The 23,561-nt window shown below is 40.8% G+C and overlaps 2 protein-coding genes and 1 long non-coding RNA gene across 3 annotated transcripts in view; 2 read left to right on the forward strand and 1 right to left on the reverse strand.

Annotated features, from left to right (window-relative positions):
* Nucleotides 1-471: 471 nt before the first annotated feature.
* Nucleotides 472-5,179, reverse strand: LOC111239480 (GTPase IMAP family member 4-like). Its single transcript, XM_022769358.1, has 2 exons — nt 5,106-5,179; nt 472-2,853 (listed from the first exon to the last, which is right to left on the reverse strand). Exons 1-2 carry the CDS (start codon nt 5,128-5,130, stop codon nt 1,976-1,978), a joined length of 903 nt encoding a protein of 300 aa, XP_022625079.1. The 5' UTR covers nt 5,131-5,179; the 3' UTR covers nt 472-1,975.
* Nucleotides 5,180-6,389: 1,210 nt separating this feature from the next.
* LOC111239481 lies at nt 6,390-13,957 on the forward strand. Its single transcript, XR_002665867.1, has 3 exons — nt 6,390-6,656; nt 7,552-7,737; nt 12,562-13,957. It is a non-coding gene; the product is annotated as an uncharacterized LOC111239481 (long non-coding RNA).
* Nucleotides 13,958-17,260: 3,303 nt separating this feature from the next.
* The window catches only part of LOC111239516 (rab proteins geranylgeranyltransferase component A 1-like), a 15,775-nt gene continuing 9,474 nt past the window's right edge, over nt 17,261-23,561 (forward strand). The window contains exons 1-11 of the mRNA XM_022769407.1: nt 17,261-17,318; nt 18,527-18,593; nt 18,807-18,879; nt 19,117-19,238; nt 19,488-19,603; nt 19,726-19,790; nt 19,930-20,076; nt 20,288-20,404; nt 20,606-20,717; nt 20,815-21,037; nt 23,068-23,145. Coding sequence (XP_022625128.1) covers nt 17,267-17,318; nt 18,527-18,593; nt 18,807-18,879; nt 19,117-19,238; nt 19,488-19,603; nt 19,726-19,790; nt 19,930-20,076; nt 20,288-20,404; nt 20,606-20,717; nt 20,815-21,037; nt 23,068-23,145 — 1,172 coding nt within the window. The 5' untranslated portion in view covers nt 17,261-17,266. The remainder of the gene's footprint in view (nt 17,319-18,526; nt 18,594-18,806; nt 18,880-19,116; nt 19,239-19,487; nt 19,604-19,725; nt 19,791-19,929; nt 20,077-20,287; nt 20,405-20,605; nt 20,718-20,814; nt 21,038-23,067; nt 23,146-23,561) is intronic.

Raw genomic sequence — 23,561 nt, forward strand, 5'->3', positions numbered from 1 at the left:
ACCAAATGCCAGTTCAATGTTGACACTAATCAGATTCCAGAAAAGCTGTTGGTCGACCACTTGCCGGCCATGGAAGTTGGAATCCATCAACGAGTATGTACCAACTATGGCTCATGCCATAGCATCAGGCCCATACCTGCTCTCAGCATGGAAGCTACACTGACTAATGTAGTGTATATATGTCAGTGCAGTGGGGAAAGCACAGACCTGTACACTGGAGAAACAAAACAACAGCTTTACAAGTGTATGGCACAACACAGGAAAGAGATCAACACTGCTGTCTCTGATGGATGGGGTCATGAACAGATTGAATAAGATTGAATGTATCGATAAGCAACATGAAGATATTATTGATATATGATTGTAATTAATATTTCAAAACATTTTTATAGGAAGATTTTGTTTTTTGGTGCCACTAAAAACAGGTATTCTGCATGATCTCACAAGGGGATACACCATAACAAAAGAAAATGAACTCAAAATAAGGATTTATTAAGAAACAAGGCAGAATATATGATACAAATGACCAGACTGAGCCATCACTATCTCTCAAACAAGAAGTTCAAAGGTCTATACCAGTGATTAGATGTGTTGAACATGGAGTACTATCATCAATGAAGGAAATAAACAAGATATTCAAAAAGTAAAACTGTATTCAAATGCTAAACTCTCCTAATACACTGGATGAGCAGCCAAAGCTTCAAATGAGGGCCATACATCAGACATAGGTGGGATACCGCTGGAATTTACTTCTATATTCTTGGACGAGTGAGGTTAGAAACATTACATTATTCAGTTGAAAGTGGTGCTTTCCATAAAGATCTAAACTCAGCCCTGATCACAGTTATACCTTAGGCCATAAGGATGTCTTGGAATGTGCCAGTTACCATTTAATCTCATTGATAAATGCCGACCTCAAGATATTTTCTGAAGTCAATAGTCTTGACACGGTAGTTGGGAAAATAATTAGCCTTTACCATATCTATCGACCCATTGGTACAATTAATGAGAAACTCTCCTCAGATCTTACATTAGGCGCAACATCACATTTGATATCATTTTATGCTGACGACACATTAGTTTATGTGGCAGATGTTCAACAAACGCTCCCCTATGTTTTAAAAACACTAGAGTAATCTGAATATCTTTGAGGATACAAAGTTAATCTGCTAAAATCAGTACTGATGCTGATTAATGTAGACAAAAATAAGGTGTCTCTCCTTCTTCAGATAACGTGACAAATGAAGTCCTCTACTTGAAGTATTGAAGTTGGTACTTCCCTGTCGTCTGTGGCTGAAACAAACTACTATTTAACTTTGACAAAAATAGAAGATAATAATAGATGGAAACACCTGCCATCATCAGCCACAGTTCATATGTCGTCACATCAAAGTGAACGTCTTGACAAAAACTGGACTCACTACTACGAAGCTATGTTTGGAACAGTAAACGACACAATATAAAATCCAGTGGGAGATTGGCATGTCCAAATTTCAAACTGTATCACTGGGCAGTTGTATTATAGAGTCTTAGTTATTGGAGGAGGACAAAGTTTCTTCACTGAAAAATATAGAACAAGAGTTAATAGCACCAATAAGCTTAAAGGACTTTCTCTTTATAGGTTTATTAATTAATTAATTAATTAAAGTGCAGTGCGTCCAGATTCTTCAGTGACTTTAAATCACATATTACAGAATATGACGTGGATTGTTTTGGACTGAAGAGATCACCAGTGTCTCTTTAATCACATGTTGAATAATGATTATTGAAACTAAAATGCGGATGATCTCTAACATTAACAGAAAACTACCTGCTGGTGAAGATGATGCGTTCAAGAACAGAAGCAGAAAAATAAACGAGATGTGATCAAAACAAAGTTACACACAGTTACCATGATTATTTTCCCTTTATATCATTTTAATATTGTTGTAATGAGCTGCTGATGATCGCTAATTATATATTATAATTAAAAATATCACTGTGTAGCACATGCATTAGTTTTCACTGCTCCAGTTATAGCCCCCACCGCAGCTCCCACCGCAGCCCCCACCGCAGCTCCCAGTGCACTTCCCATTCGACCCCCCACGGATCCAGCAGCGGCTCCTAAACTTGCTCCTAATGAAACCCCCTGTAGAACGGCCCGTGTAAAGGGGTTATCTTCCTCTGCCCTTCTTCTCGCCTCGTCAGGCTCCATATCTGGATTTTCTTTCTGAAGACGTTCCATTTCTTCCTTTATTGCTCTTTCTGCCTCTTGGAACATTTTGTTAGTGTAGTAGTTTCCTCCATTTCTCTGAACCATGGTGTTGATCTTCTTCAGCAGCTCACGGACTTGAGATGGTTTCTTCTTTCTGTTGTTGAAAACGTGGTATCCTCCAAGGCACTGACCGAGGAACTCACTGAGAGTCTTATTTTGACCAATGAAATCTTCTATAGAGACTCTGTCCTTCTCCAGCTGGTCTCCACGGGTGAACAAGACCATGGTGTAAGATGCTGCCTCTTTTCCAAACACCATCTGAATGATTTTCACTGTTTCTCGTTCTTCTTTTGTGAATTTACCCGGCTGGAGCACAACCAGGAACACATGAGGACCTGGAGCAGCCAATGAGATGGATTTCGTGATTTCCTTTTTCACCTCCTCTTGAGTTTTACTGGTGTCAAACAGACCTGGAGTATCAACAACCGCCAGTGTTTGACCATCAAACTCTGCTGTTTTCTTCAGACACTTTAATGTCACTGAAGAAGAAGACATCTCGGATTGAAAAACCTTCTTCTTTAAGATAGTGTTTCCTGATGAACTTTTCCCAGCTCCAGTTTTCCCAACAAGTACAATCCTGAGTTCTGACTCCTCTGACTCTGTTGGAGAATTTCACAAACACATTACTGATGTTGTAAAGAACAAACTCTAACTCCTCTGTTGCATAATCTGAATCTCTATATGATTTCACAGATAAACCCCTGAAAACAAAGTGCTGTCTTGTTATTTTCAGACCATAGAGCTGACAGGGTTAACAGTCAGTAATGGGCTGAAGAATCACCTCTTCATGGTCGTATCCCTCCTCCACTCAGACTAGTTTTAGGTCATGTCCCTGTTTATCCAGAGTCAGATAAAATATGAACCATCTGTGTGAAATTTTGTCATAAATGCTGTGACGTCTTGAGTAATAGCTAAAAAGGGTTTTGTGAGGTCACACTGGCCTTTACCTTTGACCTTTAGCCACCAAAATCTAATGGGTTTGTGCTTGACTCCAAGTGAACGTGTTTACCAAATTTAAAGAAGTTCCCTCAAGGCGTTACTGAGATACTTTGTCCATGAGAATGAGACAGACGGACAACCTGAAAACAAAATGCTTCTTTTATTTTTAAAAATTTTTGAAACGTCTTTCTCTGTTGACTCCGCCCACAGCCGCTCATCACTCTGCTAGTGTAGCGGTGCTCCTGCTGCTCCTCTGGACTGAACGTACTGCAGGTGAAACACTGACTGTAGATCAGGGGCTGGTCACACAAAACACCTCAAGTTAAGATTTCCTTCAAATAAAAACAGTTGCACAAAACACCCTTAAATCTTCTCCTTAATGTTTCCTTAAATGTTCACTGAAGTATTTAAGCTTAACCTTAAGTATCTCCCTCAGCTCAGGAGAAATTAAACCTTAAGTGCCATATTTAAGTAGAAAACTTGGTGTTTTGTGCAACTGGCCCCAGGACCTCACATAGCCCCACGTCAGATCACCTGACCTCCACCTCTAACCCGCTCTGAGGCAGAGAGCTCAGTTTGTAATCTGGTCTGACACCATGTGGTGTTTTCTTATGAATCTTATCAATACGTTGATAGAAAACATGTTCTGCTAATTAACTGGGAACGGTCCTAAACATTTACCACTCGGTCCTCGTGGGGCCCTGGAGAGCCCCCCCCAGGTTTTTATAAATATATTTCTACATTACATAGATAGATGGATATTTTGATATATCATAATAATATAATGATACATTATCCATCCCTGTGTCCAGCAGTACAACATTAAAAATAAAGTTACAAATAGATCATTCAATAATGTAAATAATAGATAAATAATAGTAAAAACTGAAGAGCTGTGAGATCCCATCAGGATGTTTGTTGTTCATTGTTCCTGATTCGCCGCTCAGCGACCAGAAGTTTTCCTAATTCTGTTTCCTGTCACCACAACTGGTGGAAACCACATCCAGCAGGATCCCTGCTTTTTAATGTTTCACCACAAATGGAAATTCCTGAGAGAATCTGTGGTTTCAGATGAGATGGACTCAGGAAACAGACGGAGCTCACACAGGCTGCACTCTGAAATCACTGAAATCATGTGTTTGTGCTTTTATTAGTTTAGTTTTATTCATTTATTTATTTGATAGTGACAATGCAATTTAACATAGTTTCAAAGCAACATGTGAAACTAACTTGTTGCACAGAGTTTATAGCTGTTTCTAATTCTCCACTTCTCCATTTCTCCATTATTTCATAAATTCACCTTATAAAGAGTTCATGCATAGAACATAATACCAGAGTGTTTCTGTCACAAAAATAATCTCTCACCGTGCAAACACATCATTCAGCCCAAATGCTTAAAAACTGAAGCCTGGTTTTTGAAATTCTTCAAATCTCTTGTGAAAACAAACTTTTACTGATGTGGATCAAATGTATTGGTGCTTGAAATGTGTTCACCAAAGTCTATAGGTTCATGACAACAGCACAATAGTAGATAAATGGATAATAAATGCCTAAAATGAAATTTTTGAGTCATAGTGTCGTCTGTCACGCTGCTTTAACCAGATTTTTAGAGGCTGTGAGTCACGTACGATCTCATAAGAATATGTAAGAGAAAGTGGAAAGTCGACAGATTCTAACAATGTTTAAATCAGATTTCTACACTGTGTTATCACAAAGATATTAATAGAAATATCACCGACCTCAAAGGGTTCAGAAACTGGAATATTTAATAAGAAAAGAGAAAAAACATGTTGGGCAGCTGACGTTAAATTAGAGTATATACTTATATACATATATATATATATATATATATGTATATAAGTATGTTTGGGTTTTCAAACTAAACAAATATAAAAGTTGTAAATGTACTCACGAGTCTTAGTGAGTTTGCTGCCCATGTCTGTCTCTGAGCGGCAGGTGATCTGGTCTCTGTGGCTTGTTGCTGGTGAATAGTTTGTACATCAGCTCAGTGTGATAATCTGCTCCTAGTCTCCTCCTCAATCACACGTCACGCCCCCACTCGGCCCAGAGCCGGCTCAGGTCACACAGACAGACGTGCAGCCGAATCTTTCATTGAAACACTGTGATGCTCTGAAGTTAAGCACAGGTACAGCTCAGGTGTTGTTTCACTGTTTCTAATGATGTGATGAAACATCAACCAGGTCGGAGGCTGAAGTTTGAAAAAAACAATGGAGGAAATCATCAGAGGAAGAAAACTGTGAAATCAGATGAAATTGAACTAATAATTACTGATGGACTGACAGAGAGAAGCTCGACAGTCAGAATCAGAATGTGCTTTATTGCCAAGTAGGTTTTTCAACGCACAAGGAATGTGTTTTGGTGCTTGGGTTCAACACAATAAACATAGTAAGAAGAAAAGAAATATAAACGAAGATGAAACACACGGGTACTGCAGGTCTAAATAATACTTGGATATAAACGGAAAAATGTAACAATAAGATAAAATATTTACAGTAAGATCTGAAAAAATATTATAGAAAAGAATAAATAGAAAAATATAAATATAGGTAATACAAATACATACTCCATATACTATATAAATAAATGTATATATGTTTTATATATAAAAGAATAATTTAACATAAAGTAAAATAACCAAGATATAAATCTTGGTTATTTTACTTTATGTTAAATTATTCTTTTTGTAGATATGAATCTATGAGTGGGAAATAATATACACATGGTTTTTCTCAGGATTTCACACGGATGTTGGCGTTGTGTTTAATATTGATCAAGAAAGCAGAGAAGAGACTTTAGATTGTCTGTCGTTTGGATTTGAAACTTGTAGAGGAGCTGAAGACCAGGAGGAACTCCACCGAGATTCATTTGTAAAAGACAGGAAGGGGATATTTACTTATGGCTTCCTGTGTGTGTGTGTGTGTGTGTGTGTGTGTGTGTGTGTGTGTGTTGGAAAAATTGCGATACTTTATGACTAGATAAACATAATTATCCTAAAGAGAAACTGTAATGTCCTGAAGTGAACTTTTCTTGTTTTTAAGACAGGAGTTGTCAGAGAGGAGCGCAGTGACCTTCGCTCTTCCTCCCAGCCACTGTATAAATCCTGGGTGAATCTTGCATTCCTTGAACATTTGCACTGCGAGCTCTTTGTGTGTCACTTGTTCCCTTGCTGCAAGAATAAATATCCTGCTCTTGTGAATTTTCAGACGGTGTTCCTGAGTTTATTTGATCATTTTCCTAACAACTTGGTCCTTTGAGCCGGATCTCAACAACCTCTCCTACTGTCCAGGACAGGACCTGAACCGTGCACGGGGGAGTCTGGGACTCCTGAACTAAAGTCCTCCAGCATAGAGAATTGCTGTTAAAAAGAGGCCAGGATCTGCTGGACTGTGGGAAGGTGACGAGATCCACGAACAGAGAGAAACCAGGACGTCTGTATCAGAAGGTAGGAGAGTCAAATTAAAGACTATAACATAGGTAAAATTGTGTTGTGAAAAGGGTCCAGGACCCTATTAGTCCATAGTCTGTGTGAGAAGACTACAGGAATAAATTACTCTGTGCGCATGTTAAATTGTGAGAGAAGGCCTAAAATGGTTCAGGGAACTATGAAACAGTAAAAACAAACAAAACAAAAAAAATATAAAAGTAAAAAAAAAAAGAAATTGATAGAATATTTTCTGAGTGTGAGTCTTGATGAGTAACAGAGAGGGAAACCTCACGGTGATAACTGAAGCGGTACTCATCAAACAGGACCAGTTGCTCAGGTGAACTCCACACGAACTGGTTGGCCACAGGTGAGAAAATGGGGAATTGCAGTAGCTGCTGCTTTAAAGAAAACAATGGTCCAATCACTGGAGATTAATGTTCACAAGGGACCAGGATCATGTAGGAGAATCATAAGGCTAGAGACGTATGATCTGATATCAACCGGTTGGACGCCAATAGGAGTTTAAGAGACAGTGTGGGAACAATAACAAAAGATATGGTCAGGAAGTCAACTGAGCAGGCTAAGATACTTAGGATTGGTGAGAAACATCTGGTAATAAGAGATTAGGTAAATAGGAATAGATATAATGCCAAGGCACACTGCCAGTAAGAGAACGATGACCTGGGAGGGCGTCATGGTGTTCTGCCAGAAGAGAAGAGAACACCATGACCTGGGTGTAAGCCATGAGAAACAAAAGTGCAGGAGTTGGTCAACAGTTCGGCAAGAGTTATACCACGTAGCCAAAAAAGATTGGGAAAAACAGGATGCACATACACACACATAGCCACTCGAGGTATAAAAGGATATGTCATGACCTGTGTGGTTGGTTGCTGTCTCCGTCTATGTCTGCAAGTGGGCCGCATTGAATAAAGAGAGACTCCCCGCCTTGATACCTGTGTCTCGACTGTTTGATTCCTTTTGATCCACCACTTCTCGCCACAACATAATTGGTGACCCCGACGTGATCGAGTTTGGATCCTAGGCTGGGAAGGAGGCCGACGCATCCCGCTCCAAGGTCGCTGAGAATACTGCAGTAAAGGTAGGTTAAAATTAAAGCTACATCAGCGCACTTGTTGTGGGGGCGGTGGGTGAAATCTCAGCTGTTCATGGATGCACTCGAAATGAACTAATGATTTAATAATTGAAGCTAAAAGTAAAACTGAATAATTGTTGGAGAGAAGGAGAGTGGTGGAAGAGCAGGGGAGACACCGGTCTCGGGTGAAAAACCTACGCGCGCAGGTTCTGCCAGACACTTGTGTAAAGTGTGTGCCGTGGTTCAACGCTAAGTGGTTTAGACGGCTCGAGTAGCGTAGACGAGCAACCCCTATTGGCTGTTTGATACATCTGGCAGTTGACTGATCAGTCGAGGTGTTTGGACAAACAAGAAAGAGAACTAGAAGGGGGGCTAGTTGGACCCCAGACGCATGTTGGAGTGAACATAGTTGTCTGAACACAGAACGGAGCCTCAGGCTCGGGCTGTGTGCTGTGCGCCGTGGATATAAGGATTGTGAAAGCGCTGTGTGTGTTTTTTGTGGAAGAACCGGTTTCCGAACTCCCGGATGTTTTTGACGTTGGATGAGCATGGTTTGAGAAACCAGTAACATTGAGTGCAGCCCGTATGCTGATGCTGTAATTTCGAAGCTGCCATGGTGTGGTCTTTGGGCGGCATTTACCCTTAACTGTGGAAAACCCTAACCCAATTGTACCCGCACTAATAGTAAAAGATATCTGTGGAAGAGTGTCACACCACAAATCCACTAGTACTGAAGATGAACTTGACCTCGGTGGAGGACCCAAGCTCATAGAAACAGTCAGTTTCTCAAATTATAGGGGCACCTGTATTACAAGAGGATAATTTAATAATTGCAATATCTGTGTATAACTCCTAGCTAAGAGAAAATTATAGAAATTATAATTATAATTTTAATTTTAAAATTCTTTTAAAAAATGGGAAAAGAAATACAGGTTTTCAGGAAAACTAGTAACAGGTGACTGTCAGGAGTTAGTGAAGAGAATAGAAGAAGAGACAAAGGGGAAGCCTACAAAGAGTGAAAGGAGTCTTATGGGTCTTATACAAGCAGGAAACTGGTTAGCAGCAGCCAGGAAAAGGCAAGAAGGAATAAAAAAGGGTAAAGAAGGTAAAAAGACTGAGACAGAGACAGAGACAAAGACTGAAGTAATGGCTTTGACTGACAGAGAAGATGTCACTGTAGTAGTGAGAAGCCACAGAACAGACATTCCTCTGGGACCAATGCCAGGTCCTCCACCCGACCCAGACCATAGGCAGACCAGTCTGCAGGATATCCTGACTTAAGACCGTTAGAACAAACAAGTCCAACAGCTCCTCCACCACCGGCAGCCGCACCCACAGTTGCCACAGTAATGCAGAGAGTGGATGAAGGGAGAGATCTAAAAAGAAGATATGAACAACAGCTCAAAAATGCTCTCCTCAGAGGGGTCAACCTCAAATCAGTAGCTTCGAAATGAAACACGTGATAGATTATCGTACTGGACGCTTGACCAGTGTTCTACAACATTGTTAACATGCAGAATGTCATTTTAAAGATAAGAAAAAGCAAAAAAGGGGACAAGCTTTTGTGTTTACTGATGATGGAGGAGAGGCTGTGGACTTTCAGACAGAACGAGGAAGAGGGCGGAGCCGGGGAGGAAGAGCTGGTGGACGAGGAGGAGGGCGTGGACGGCCACAGGGTGACGGGGAGAGAAAGGTCACACAGAAACAGAGAGTGCAGGAGAAGACAGTGAAATACTGAACTTACAACATATTGATTTAATGTTAAATCAGGAAATAAAACCAGAAGTTTCTCTAATAATTGGAGGAAGTGAAGTAACTTTTCTCTGTGACACCGGAGCTTCACGATCTGTAGTACATCCTGACGATGTACCAGACATAATGAGATCCTCCGATGTCATCTATGTAAAATCAGCAAATGCAAAAGTTCATAAAGAAGCTTTATCACAAACAACACCGGTGACAGACCCGGAAACAAATAAGCAGACACACATTAAATTAGTCCTGTCTCACATCTGTCCAGTGAACCTATTGGGAGGAGACTTACTGGCAGAATTAGACACAGCAGTAGTACCCTGTGATGGTGGGTTAGTTGCACAGCGCAGGGTTAAACGTGCAGAGACATTAGTTTTACAGAGTGTAAAACCACCACAGTACTGGTACAGCCTAGATCCTGCAGGTACAGGCCCAAGCTCAGTTACATCTCCTCTAACAGAACAAGGAACATCATGTGCTCCTCCAACAGCAGACTTTATAAAACCAGCTGAGTTACATTGCACCATGTATTATAAACACACCACAGGACCAAATCCTGACTGTGAGAAACAGTTTTACAAAATGTCTCAAACAAAACTGACCCTGACAAACCTTTAATGGGACGAAACAGGATTTTGCGGAGCAGCATGTAATCTAACTCCACAAATGAGGAAACTGTATAGATCCCTCTCAGCCCCACATGTGTCTGTATCAAAGCCAAAAACAACACGTTGGCCAGATGTGGGGACATTTGTGACAGAGTGTGAACAAACCTCAGATTGGGAAGATGTAAGTAAAAATATCCAGTACTCCCCCAGTCTGAGAGCATACAGCCAGAAACTGAGCTGGGTAACCGATGCCAGACCTAACACACACTCACATGAATCAAAATCAAGAACATGAGAAATATATGTGTTAACAGAAAAGGAAGAACAGCTGTTAAAAGAAGTTCCATCCAAATCATGGTCACAAGGGACAGCAGATGTGGGATTAATCAAAGGGGTAGCACCAGTCTCCATAACACTGAAATCATCATTTAGACTGCATCAAAGGCAATATCCATTAAAACCTGAAGCTGAAGCTGAAGCAGGGACAGAGCCATCATTAATGACCTAATCAAGGCAGGAGTCATAATTGAATGTCCTGACTCTCCATGCAACACACCACTATTCCCTGTTAAGAAACAGCACCCTCTACTGGCTGGAGGATGGTACAAGCTCTACAGGCAGTGAATAAAGCTGTGGTACCGAGGGCACCAACAGATCCACATACACTGTTAAAGGAGTTGAAACCAGAAAATAGATATTTCACTGTCTGCGACATCAGTAATGCTTTTTTCTCTGGTCCAGTTCATAAAGACAGACAGTTGTGGTTTGCATTTACCTACAAAATGAAAAGATACACTTATACCCGCATTCCCCAGGGATACTGTGAAAGTCCAACAATATTCTCTCAGATTATGCAAATTTAGCAAAATTTCAACCTCCAAAAGGAAGCCAGGTTTTATTATATGTTGATAATATTCTTTTGGCCTCAGCCACAAAACAAGCATGTGAAGAGGACTCAGTAGCTTTGCTAAAGTTCCTAGCTGAACAAGGACATAAAGTAAGTAAAAAGAAACTACAGCTTTGTAAAGAGACAGTAAAATATTTAGGTTATTGTCTTTCAGCAGAGGGACGACACTTAGATAAAGAGAGAAAAACAGATATTTTACAAGCACCAAAACCTCAGACCAAGCACCAGATGATGTCATTTCTGGGCATGATACATTTTTGCAGAAGTTGGATCGCCAATTATGCAACAATAACCTCCCCATTGTCAGCCCTAATCTATGACACGCCCCTAGCTGCATCAGACAACATCGCCTAGAGCACAACATGTGGAAAAAGAAAGGAGCAAAACAAAAGGACAGCGGCATCTATGTATGACCACAAGGCAAACCTATACTTCCACGTAGTTTGTTCAGGTATGCTGCATTATTGAGCCATGGACAATGTCATGTCTCAACAGGAGGGATGGTTCATGCAAGAGAGCAAACATTTACAACATACGAGTTTACAAATTACTCTAAAAATTTTTGTTCAATGTGTGAAATCTGCATAAAATATAATCCACAAGGTAATCTAAGCCCTAGAAGAGGACAATTTCCAAAACCTGAGTATCCGTTCCAACACATCTGTATGGATTTTGTTGAACTTAATAAATGTGAAGGGAAGAAATACTGCCTGGTAATAATCGATATGCACACAAAATGGGTAGAAATATTTCCCTGCGCAAACCCAGACGCACTAACAGTTGCAAAAGCTTTGGTTAAAGAAATAATACCACGATTCGGTATTCCTGAAAGAATTTATAGTGATAATGGAAAACATTTTGTCAACAACATCATCACTCTAATAGCGAACAATCTAAATATAGAACTAAAAAATCATTGTGCATACCACCCCCAATCAGCAGGATTAGTGGTGTACTGCCTTATCAGTCAATTACTTTCATTTTGTTAAATAGCTCCTCCTGCTGTTGGTTTTGTATAGCAGTCATTTAGGTCAGGTAATCTGTGTCTCTAGTTAATGACATCATCAGTAAGTGTCTAGGCAGTTCTCCATGTCAGAGCAGAGGGAAAGTTCATGCCTTTTTCTTCGGACATCATCCAGACGTTCAAGTCTTTGAAAGCATCGTCCTTTTACCCTACTGCCAGTTGCTGCATTAAAGAAGTCAACTTAAGCCTCTTTGTCCGTGTAGTAATTGGGGATGGAGTTTATCTACCTGTCAATTCATGCAAGGCGTGTGAAGAGGAAGAAAAGTGGAAAGATTAAATGGAACTATAAAGTCCAAACTATGAAGGAAACAGGAAAGAATTGGATTTATTGTTTACCACTAGTAATGTTGAACATACATGTAACACCAACAGGCACAGGTCTTACACCATTTGAAATGATGTATGGGAGACCTTACGTGATCCCACAGTTGAAACCATTCACTCGAACTGATGAAGCAGCAGAAGAGACATTAGCTGATTATATGAAGAAAATGTTGACTAACAAAAGTGTTCAATCTGCTAACTCTGTTCCAACACAGGAGCCTGAACAACCAACATCTATCGTTGTTCCGGGGGACTGGGTGTTTGTCAAAGTCATTAAAAAAAAGACCTGGTCCAGCCCAAGGTGGGAAGGACCGTTCCAGGTTCTCCTGACCAACGGCAGTAAAGATCGCAGAAAGAGGCTCCTGGATCCATCTCTCACACTGTAAGAAAGCACTTCAGCTATCTTCTCTGGAGGAAGACTCAGGTGAGACCTAGAACACTGACCTCAGCATCTCCATGGGATAGTCTGGCTACAAAGGGGAGTGAAACCAACAGGGTCCCTTGTCTCAAACCAGTGAAGAACCCATCAGTACCTGGAGATAGTAGGAGGGAAGTGTCTGGGGTTACTGGCTTTCTCCGAAAGAGACTCTGATGACAAATGAACAAATAATCAATTTAAATTATATTCCTATTTGCCAAACACCAAAAGGGATAGCTTTAATAGTGTGGAGTGAAAACGAAGATTCTAGCATTAACCTGCTTACTATATTTACTGTGTTATTCTTAGCATTAGCATCCTATTAATCCAGTCCTATTAATAATTTATCTGTTAAGTTGAGTTATTTCCTAAAAATAAACATGGATAGGCCACGACCATGGCATCCGTTTAGACAACCAGGCCTCTGTGGCCTCAGGGGTACCATCTGTTGTTTACTCTGTATAACACTTATCATTATGCTCCCAATGATATGGTTTGAGTTGCAGGTAAGCAAGAGCCAACACCCACTCAATGAGACCGAGACGACCACTGACAGAACCCCTGCTGAAGAGGAAATCAAAGTAGGGAACAGATCACTGAGTGGTAGTAAGACACCGTTAACACTAACCTTTACTGAGGGACAAAGTAATACAGCAAAGTTCGATCTCTGTTCTGTCAGACATTGTGGCCAAAACCAAGAAGCCCATAAATGTTCAATGTAAGTTCTACCAGTATTCCAGAGCAACTACAGAACGGGCCTATTGTGACTTACCTAGATCTCACTAATGCAACCATAATGGATAAAGTAGCTATTGAGACAGGGTTTGTTGAGACAAATGAATGGCTTCGATGGTTAATTTATACTGCACAAAACAATAAACCAAATACAACCAATTGTCTAGCATGTGCGGCAGCCAGGCCTGGGTTAGGCACAGTTCCATTTCCCTTAAATCAAAACGATGATCCAGATGGATTCCAGTGTATGATCAGACTATTCAACTCTCCTAACCCTTCTGAAGACTGTACCACCTTGCACTATCTGTTCCCTCCGACTGCAGAAACATGACCGCCTCACTTCAGCCCGTATGCAGGTAATTACACCCGTATCGAGCGAAGGGGATTGGGGCAGGATGTGGGGGAGCTGTCGTGGTGCAACGTTACATTATCAACTAACGGCACAGGCATTCAGGACGACTGGTGCTGATGTGTGGTGGTTCTGTGGAGGAAAAACACTGAGGTCAACGTTACCTTATGACTGGAAAGGGAAATGTGCTCTGATCCAATTGGTTATGCCATTCTATGTATTGCCCTTGACCGATCCTGTAGCATCAAAAGGAATGTTCAAATTTGAATCTTTGTTCTTTTGGTGGGTTACAATTAATAAAAATGTAGATTGGATAAATTACATTTATTATAAACAACAACGGTTTGTGAACTACACACGAGATGGGTTTAAAGGTATAGCTGAACAATTAGAGAAAACAAGCCTGATGGCATGGCAGAACAGAATGGCCCTGGATATGCTCTTAGCTGAGAAAGGAGGGGTTTGTAAGATGTTCGGTGAGATGTGTTGCACCTTTATTCCAAACAATACAGCCCCTGATGGAAGCATTACTAGAGCCATCCAAGGCCTGACAGCTCTCTCACAGGAGCTGGCAGAAAATGCTGGTGTAGACAACCCCTTTACCAGAATGATGGAGAATTGGTTTGGGAGGTGGAGTGAATTAATCTCTTCTTTTCTAGTCTCTATTGCAGTTGCAGCAGCTCTTCTTTCTGTCTTTCTGTCTGCGGTTGCATACCATGTCTACGAGGACTCATCCAAAGGCTGATTGATACCGCCATGACAAAAACTATGATGTACCAACACATACCAACCGATGAGGATAATGAAAGTATTGTATGAGAATGTGCCTTGTGATGATGGGTGAACAAACTATGAAGTACACTATGAAAATCTGTGAAGAAGAGTAGTGTGTGGAAAATACGGATGAACCTAATTCACCTGTATGTATATAGTAAGAATTCTCATTGTGTGATAAAATGCTTTTAATTGAGTTTTTATTTACTAGAAGTTCATAAAGTATAAACAGGAGGGAAATGTTGGAAAGATTGTGATACTTTATGATAAACATAACTATCCTACAGAGAAACTGTAATGTCCTGAAGTGAACTTTTCTTATTTTGACATTGTGTTTGTTTTCAAGACAGGAGTTGTCAGAGAGGAGCGCAGTGACCTTCGCTGCTCCTCCCAGCCACTACACCCAAACATTAGCTATGATAAGGCATGAATCAAGTCAGTGTATCTCATATCAGCAAAAATGTGAGGTCACTCTCATATGTTCTGTGTATAAATCCTGGGTGAATCTTGCATTCTTTGAACATTTGCACTGCGAGCTCTTGTGTGTAACTTGTTCCCTTGCTGCAAGAATAAATATCCTACTCTTATAATTTTCAGACGGTGTTCCTGAGTTTATCTGATAATTTACTTAACAGTGAGGACAGGAGATGGAGCTGTGCCTAAAACAACATGGCTCACACTTTATTTCCCAGTTGACTGATGAGACCAAACTGCACTTTGTATGAAACAAACAGTTGGACATTAATTAGACAACATACATAAATAATCTGTTTACAAACCACATGTTGTTCCACATCAGATCTAAAATAAACAACACTCAGACACTGTTACATAAATTACACTAATCAGAATCCAAACAGGAGACAAAGACCCTTCTGATGAGAAATCAGATTGGACGGAGGAGAGAAGAAACGTTTGTGTTTAAGAAAAAGTTTCTGCCCTGATGTCTTATTCAAATATTTATTCAGTTTCAGTTTAGTTTAGTTAGTTTTTATTCCTCCGCGCCAGTGACAGTCAGACCGGCAGCCATTTTGTTTTCGGGTTGTCCATCCATTTGTCCGTCTCATTCGCATGAGCACAATATCTCAGGAACACCTTGAAAGAATTTCTTCATATTTGGTAAAAGCATTCACCTGGACTCAAGGATGAACTGATTAGATTTTGGTCAATGGTCAAGGTCAGTGTGACCTCACAAAACCCTTTTTAGCCATTACTCAAGACTTCACAGCAATATTTTATATGACTCTGGATATGTATATATATATATCCTCTGATATATGAAGATATATGATTATAATACATATGAAATACCCACAGTAAAATTTGTATATGTATAAATATTAAAAATATCTATGATTAATTTTTACATGGTAAAACATGTTGCAACCATGTATTTTAACAATATAAATTTAATCTATTCATGCAAGTTTATTCAAATAACATACATGTGAAAAAAAATCTATGTTTATACATGTTTTTATAATTAATTTTAAATTTAATGTCCATCTTCACATTCTGAGACTTTTACACTCTACTGTTTATAATAACATATAATGACAGGCTGTGGGATATATTTGTGTAACATGTATAGTATGTCACCGAATTGTTCCAATATCTTATAGGTGTTATGTATAGTTTTTTACATATGTTTTTATTTAATATGTACATGTTACGCCCCGTTGCCGGGGAAAATGGTAAAGTAAAAAGGTGGAAAAACTACACGAGCACGACACATTAGCATTTAGTGTGTATTCTCTTCAGTCAGCCATGCTGCTTCTCTCTCAACACGGAACAGGTATCTGGGGCTACCCGATCTGCGGACGTACCCGATTTGCTTAGCGCATGCGCAGTACGGTCGGCCATCTTGGACAGAAAAGTACGGCAGCTCCGTTTGGACAACAATCAATCGCTGTACAGCACATTCGCCACAGACTTGATAAAGAAAATAAAAACAATTGAAGTTCCGGAAAAATAACTTATGCAAGTGAATTTTTATAAAAGGTAAGTAAAAGGTTGTAAACAAAAAGTGGTATAAAATAAACTATTTTTATCTATATGTGTTGTTACTGTCTCTATTGTCGTCTTCTATACCTGCCAGGCAAAAGCAGTGTAACACAGAATAGATGATCAATCATCATTTTTACATTTTAAACTCAAGACACATGAAAATAATGAATTATTATTCTTTTTTTAAATCACTCTTTCTAATGAATTGCTATGTTAACATATGAAAATCATGAACTATCTTTTTAATCAAGTCTTGTCATGAATTATTATTATGTTCAGCCATAAACTCTTGGTTAAACGTAACCTTTTATCATGTTCAATATTATAACCATGACATACATATATTACATATGTGTATATTTTATACAAGTGATGGTCTGACTGTAGCTGTGAGATGTGGTTATGACGTCACAGATTAGATGACAGACTTCACTGTGAACGCAGCCTTTGGTCACAATATAAACTAATATTTGTTTATTTATTTTTGTAAACGAACAATAAAACAGAAAAGACATTAAAGTATTAACAATTAATATTTAATATGAATGAATGTATATGTATTTGATGCACGATTATTACATCATTATTGACTGAGCAGTTATTAACGGTCACGTGACTGTGTTTCCCTGTTAACAACATGGCTGCCGAGGATCTGCCTTCTGAATTTGACGTTGTCATTCTGGGCACAGGTAAACCAACTCCTGGCTGTTGTTACGTGCTCTGACCCGGTTCGTGTGTGTGAACGTGCCTCTGATAACGGATCGGATCAAAAGGTCCCGGAATCCCGTTTTAAACCGGTACGAACCGGGACACAGGCTGGGTGTAGCCTGGGCGTTAGCTAGCGGCTAACGGCCCATTCATTCTCAGTGACAGGTGTTAGCTCCGGGAAAAACATAATTAAAACGTTACCGAACATCAGTCCGTTAACAAGCTGCTGGCGTGTTAGCAGCGGAGCTAACGGAGCTGTCTCTGCTGCTAACGTTAGCACCGGGAGTTTCATCCTTCATGTTTCTGTGCCGCTCAGAGCTGTGCACTGACACTACTGTTAGCCTGTCGTGCTGCTAACATGCTAATGACAGCTGCCGTCACGTGATGTTAGCATGACACTAGAAGTTAGCATCATTTACATTTACTCATTTATCAGACACTTTTATCCAAAGTGACGTAAAAGTGAAGAACATCACTGAAGCTTCAGTTCAGGAGAGATTTAGTATCGGTGTGAAGACGTTTATAACAGGCTAACTTTGTTTATCTGGCTGTTTGTCATCATGAATCAGCACAGAGAGAGAGAGAGAGAGTGTGTGTGTGTGTGTGTGTGTGTGTGTGTGTGTGTGTGTCAGAATCAGCTTTATTGTGTGTTCATGTAAACAATGAATTTAAAGCTGAGCAGAAACATATAAAAATGAACATATGACTGTTGTGTACACATAAAACATACACACATAGGAACAACAAACAGTGTGTACATATGAGTCAGCCTGCAGGAAACAGGTGGAGCAAGGGGTGATAAGTGACTTTATACACAGACAGGTGGTCCTGTACAGTGTGTCTACATGTTCATACAGTATATAAACAGTCTGATGTTGATTACATCAACCAGTGATTTCACAGTGTGAGTTTGTAACTGATGGTTTGTACACACTGGATCAGTGAGGGCGGGGCTTGTGTGCAGGTTATGTTACAACCACATGAGTGGGTGTAAACAAAGATGCAGCTTCATGTTTCAGTCTGGAGGTTGATGGTTGGTTACAACATCAAACTGACAATATGAACAGGTTTGTTTCAACTTACAGTATATCTTATAAAACATCCCGATATACTGCCCAGTTCCACTCTATAGATTATTGATAATAGACTATAGATTGTTGATGATAGACTGTATTGATTGTGTGTGCAGGTCTTGCTGAGTCGGTGGTAGCAGCAGCCTGTTCCAGAGTCGGACAGAGGGTTCTCCACCTCGACAGGTCAGTCCTGATACTGAAGCTATTATTGATAATCAATAAGTCATAAAGTGATGAGTGTGTGAGTCTCTGATCAATGGAGAGTTTAAAGTTAAAGCTAATATGAAAATAAAATAGATGATAATTAAACCTGCAGCAGTTTGTGTTTCTGTCAGGCTTTTATTGTGAAAGGTGTCTCCTCAGGATGAAGTGACAGCTTCCTGTGTGTGTTTTCAGGAAGAGTTATTATGCAGCGAACTGGGCCAGCTTCACCTTTAACGGCCTGCTCACCTGGATACAGCAGCACCATGTGAGTACAACGCTGTGCTCTGATTGGCTGCTGAGCTCTGCTCCATGTTCCTGCAGAAAAACTACAAACATGGAGGATTTACTGCTGCTGACAGGAAGGAGGATGTGTTTTGGTGTGAAGTGACTCTCTTAGGGCTGATCAGATTATTGATCAGATTATTGATCAGATGGACAGTGTAAATCCATCAGTGATTGTTGTAGTGTGTGTGTCTGTGTGTCTGTTTGTCTGTGTTTGTAGGAGTCTCAGCCTGAGGAGGTCCAGGATTGGTCGAGCCTTTTGCAGGAAGGGGAGGAGCTAATCTACCTGTCTACCTCTGATTCCGCCTCCATCAGTAACCTGCAAGTGTTTTGTTTCACCAGGTAAACTGCCGAGTCAACGCAAGAGACATGTATTGTTTATTATTGATTGATTGATTTGTTTAGATTCAGTATTTTTTTCTCTCACAGGTAAAAGTTTGAAGGTTTTGAAAGGCTTTTAATGTGAAATGTCTGTGCAGGAAGTGTTGTCATGTGACTGATAGAGATTCAGAGTGTTGATCATTTTATCTCTTCATATCTCAGTTTTTGATCCTGTCCTCATGAGTGACCTGCAGGTGTGTTTGTTTCCAGTGAGGAAGACGAGGAGGAGGAAGCTCAGAGTCCTGATCCCCCAAACACCACAGAAGAAGAAACAGTAGTTGATGATGAAGATGCTGTTAAAGAAACACCAGAGACAGAATCTGCAGGTTTGATTCTTATTAGTTATCAATAGTAAATATTGATTTGTCACTGAAACACTTCAGTCTCTTAAATCCTGGATCAGGATCCGGATCCACAGGAGGAGAATCAGTTCTTGTTTTTCTTCCAGATTCAAAGGACGAAGAAACGAAAGAGAAACCAGAGGAATCAGCTGATGAAGAGGAGGCGGGGCAGGTGAGGAGGGAGGCTCAGTGATTGGATGAGATATTCTGACCAATCAGAGGCTCTATCAGTTATTGTTAATTGATTAGTTACTGTGCTGTAACAGCTCTGTATGATAGCTAATCAGAACAGATGTTTCGTCCAATCACAGGCTAGTCACTTAGAGGGGGAGGAGCCAAAGGCAGACAAGCCATGCCCTTCTACAGCTCAGAGCCAATCAGAGGCAACCAGGAAGAAGATCAGCTACGCTCAGCTGGTGAAGGAAGGACGCAGGTTCAACATCGACCTCGTCTCCAAGGTAACAGAATAGTTTATCAAAACGTAACCTAGCAACGGCCTGTTTGTGTTTCTGTCTCAACATTCTGGCTCCAGCCAATTGTATCGCTCGCTGTGACTGACTGCCATCTCATTGGTTGGTGAAGTTGTTAAATGATTCAGAACCAGTCGACACAGTTTCTGTCAGTTTCCATGGCAACCATAACCTTACAATTCTTCTTCTTCTGCTCTAGCTGATGTATTCTCGCGGCTCATTGGTCGATCTGCTCATCAAATCAAACGTCAGTCGCTATGCAGAGTTCAAGAATGTCACCAGGATACTCACCTATCGCCACGGCAACGTGGAACAGGTGTGTACAAACTGCCTGTTTACCTGTCTGTCTCTTTGTGACTGTCCGTCTGTCAAGTGCCCTTCAGTCAAGCTGATGTGTTACCTGTCTGTCTCTCAGGTGCCCCTCAGTCAAGCTGATGTGTTACCTGTCTGTCTCTCAGGTGCCCCTCAGTTGAGCTGATGTGTTACCTGTCTGTCTGTTTACCTGTCTGTCTCTCAGGTGCCCTGCAGTCGAGCTGATGTGTTTGCGAGTCGTCAGCTGTCTGTGGTGGAGAAGAGGAAGTTGATGCGTTTCCTCACTTCCTGTTTGGAGGAGACAGAGGAGCAGCACGGTGAGACATCTCTCCTGTCTACCTGCTGACATCAACCACCTTCTTACCATCAGGGCATTGTGGGTAATGTAGTACTGTATCTACCTCTTCCTACCAGCCTATAACGGTCGGCCATATTTGGAGTACCTGCGTGACCAGCAGCTGGGAGACAACCTGCAGCACTTCCTGCTTCACTCCATTGCCATGGTGACAGAGGACACACCCACAGAGGTGGGGCTTACCTCCACACGTCACTTCCTGCGCTGCCTGGGTCGCTACGGCAACACGCCTTTCCTGTTTCCTGTCTATGGCCTTGGAGAGATACCACAGTGTTTCTGTAGGTAAGAACCTGTCTGTCTGTCTACCTGTCTGTTCACCTGTCTTACCTGTCTGTCTGTCAATAGTAATGATACTAATATTGCCTCTACCACTGTCACTACTACTGTTACTATTACCAGTACTACTGCTGTGTACTAAGTACCACATGAGTGGATACTAGTAGTAGTAGTATTAGTACGCCTGTGTGCATTACTATTATTACTAGATAGTAGATTTATACATCAATGTATTGTCAGTTCTGTCTGACTCCTGTGGTCTTTAAGTTCTCCAGAGACGATCAGCTGGTCGTCATGGTGACGCTGCTGTCTCATTAGAGCAGCATGTGAATATTAATGAGGAGGGTGTCGCCCAGGGCTCAGCTCATTTACATATTAGATGATCTTCAGCGGATATTACTGCTCATCACACACACATATCAGACACAGGGTTGTGTGAGGTAGTTACCTGTGCTCAGTGTCACCTGCAGTTGATCAGTGTAGGTACAGATGGTCATTGGAATAAAAACATGTTGGATCCACTTAAAGAAACAATGTGAGTTCACACTGAATATCGTCACTGTCAAACACACCTGTGTGACTCAAACAGCTGATCTGCAGTGCAGGTGTAGAGTGTAGTAATACAGAAGTAAAGCAGGTGAGAAACTTTAACAGTGAAGAACCAGAAGCTGCAGTTCCTCTAACGACCACTAGAGTCTGGCTCCAACAGTGAGTCAGTCCCCATAGACTCCCATGTTAAAATGTCCAACTTTACAGCAGAAATCAACATGTTTACAGCCTGGTACAAAAACTGTTTTGGTCTCTAGAGCTAATTTCCTCCTTCATAACTACTGTTTATATAACTCACCTGTTTACATTTTATTAAGGACTAAAGTAATGGAGGATTGAGGGCGTGGCCTCTTTGAGTGACAGGTGGGTGAGTATATGCTCCTCTTTGACCATATTTGGATTAGCTGGGAGTTAGGGAGAGGAGTCAGAAACCTCCAAGATGGCGATGGTGGAGCAGCTCACTCTGAGCTTCAGAAACCTGTGGCGTCCCACCTTATTTACAGTCTGTAGTAACTACCTCACACAACGTCTGATAACCTGAACTATCAGTTCGACTCAGTGAATAAACATTAAAACTAGTCTGCAGCAGAAATACTAGTCAGTTAAACTAGTTATAGTTATAGATATAGTTAATATTTAGTTTATGAAGCTGGTGAACTGTTGTCTCATGACTCATAATCTTTAATCCAGATCATCTCAGAGTCTGAACAGACACTTTCACTCTGATGTAAAGTCATAACTTCAACAAAACTATTTTTACTGAAAAGGTTTTTTATTTTATTTCTTTACTTTTACTTTATTAGTCAAAAACTTTATGAAGAAAAACAATTTTATTCAGAAAATTACCTTTTTATTTGTTTAAATAAAATTCACATTTCTCTTTAGGTCATCGTTTTTATTTAGATCTTAAACACACACGCTTGATGTTTGTGTGTGTGCTGTAATTTTCCTGCAACTCCACAGCTAATGCTTTGTTTTCTTTTAATCAAGGACACACACACACACACACACACACACACACACACACACACACAGTTATTAACACATGATGACAGACGGATTGCTGAACATTTAATGTGTGTGAGAATGAAAGTCTGTTAAAGCTGCAGGGGAAAAGGTGTGTGTGTGTGTGTGTGAGTGAGAGGAGAGACTGTTTAATGTGAGACAGACTTTGATTTATGAAGTGAGCTGTAATTTGATTATGTTATTAATTGAAGGGGGGGGGGGGCTGATGAGAGAGAGAACCACAGCTAAATGTGATTAGCTGACACACCTGTCAATCAAGTAAACATGCCCTCAAACACCCTCCTCTTTAATAAAGCTGCCTCAGACACACAGATGTGGACAAAAGTATGTGGACACCTGACCTCCGGCGTTGAGCCTTTGACTCTTATTAACATGTACTCAGTTCACCTGTAGATGTTCATCGTGGTTCCTCTGTGCTGATTGGATAATACCTGTGACTCACCTGGTGCTGTGTGTTTCAGGATGTGTGCTGTGTTTGGAGGAATCTACTGTCTGAGACACTCGGTCCACTGTCTGCTGGTTGACAAGGACACCAACAGGTACCAGTACTACTCACTGCAGTACTCAGAGAACTACTCACTGCACTACTCAGAATACTCCTCACTGCAGTACTCAGAGTACTCCTCACTGCAGTACTCAGAGTACTCCTCACTGCAGTACTCAGAGTACTCCTCACTGCAGTACTCAGAGTACTCCTCACTGCAGTACTCAGAGTACTCCTCACTGCAGTACTCAGAGTACTCCTCACTGCAGTACTCAGAGTACTCCTCACTGCAGTACTCAGAGTACTCCTCACTGCAGTACTCAGAGTACTCCTCACTGCAGTACTCAGAGTACTCCTCACTGCAGTACTCAGAGTACTCCTCACTGCAGTACTCAGAGTACTCCTCACTGCAGTACTCAGAGTACTCCTCACTGCAGTACTCAGAGAACTCCTCACTGCAGTACTCAGAGA

The sequence above is a fragment of the Seriola dumerili genome, unplaced genomic scaffold (assembly GCF_002260705.1).
Source record: "Seriola dumerili isolate Sdu_G_001 unplaced genomic scaffold, Sdu_1.0 BDQW01002927.1, whole genome shotgun sequence".
Classification (NCBI taxonomy): domain Eukaryota; kingdom Metazoa; phylum Chordata; class Actinopteri; order Carangiformes; family Carangidae; genus Seriola; species Seriola dumerili.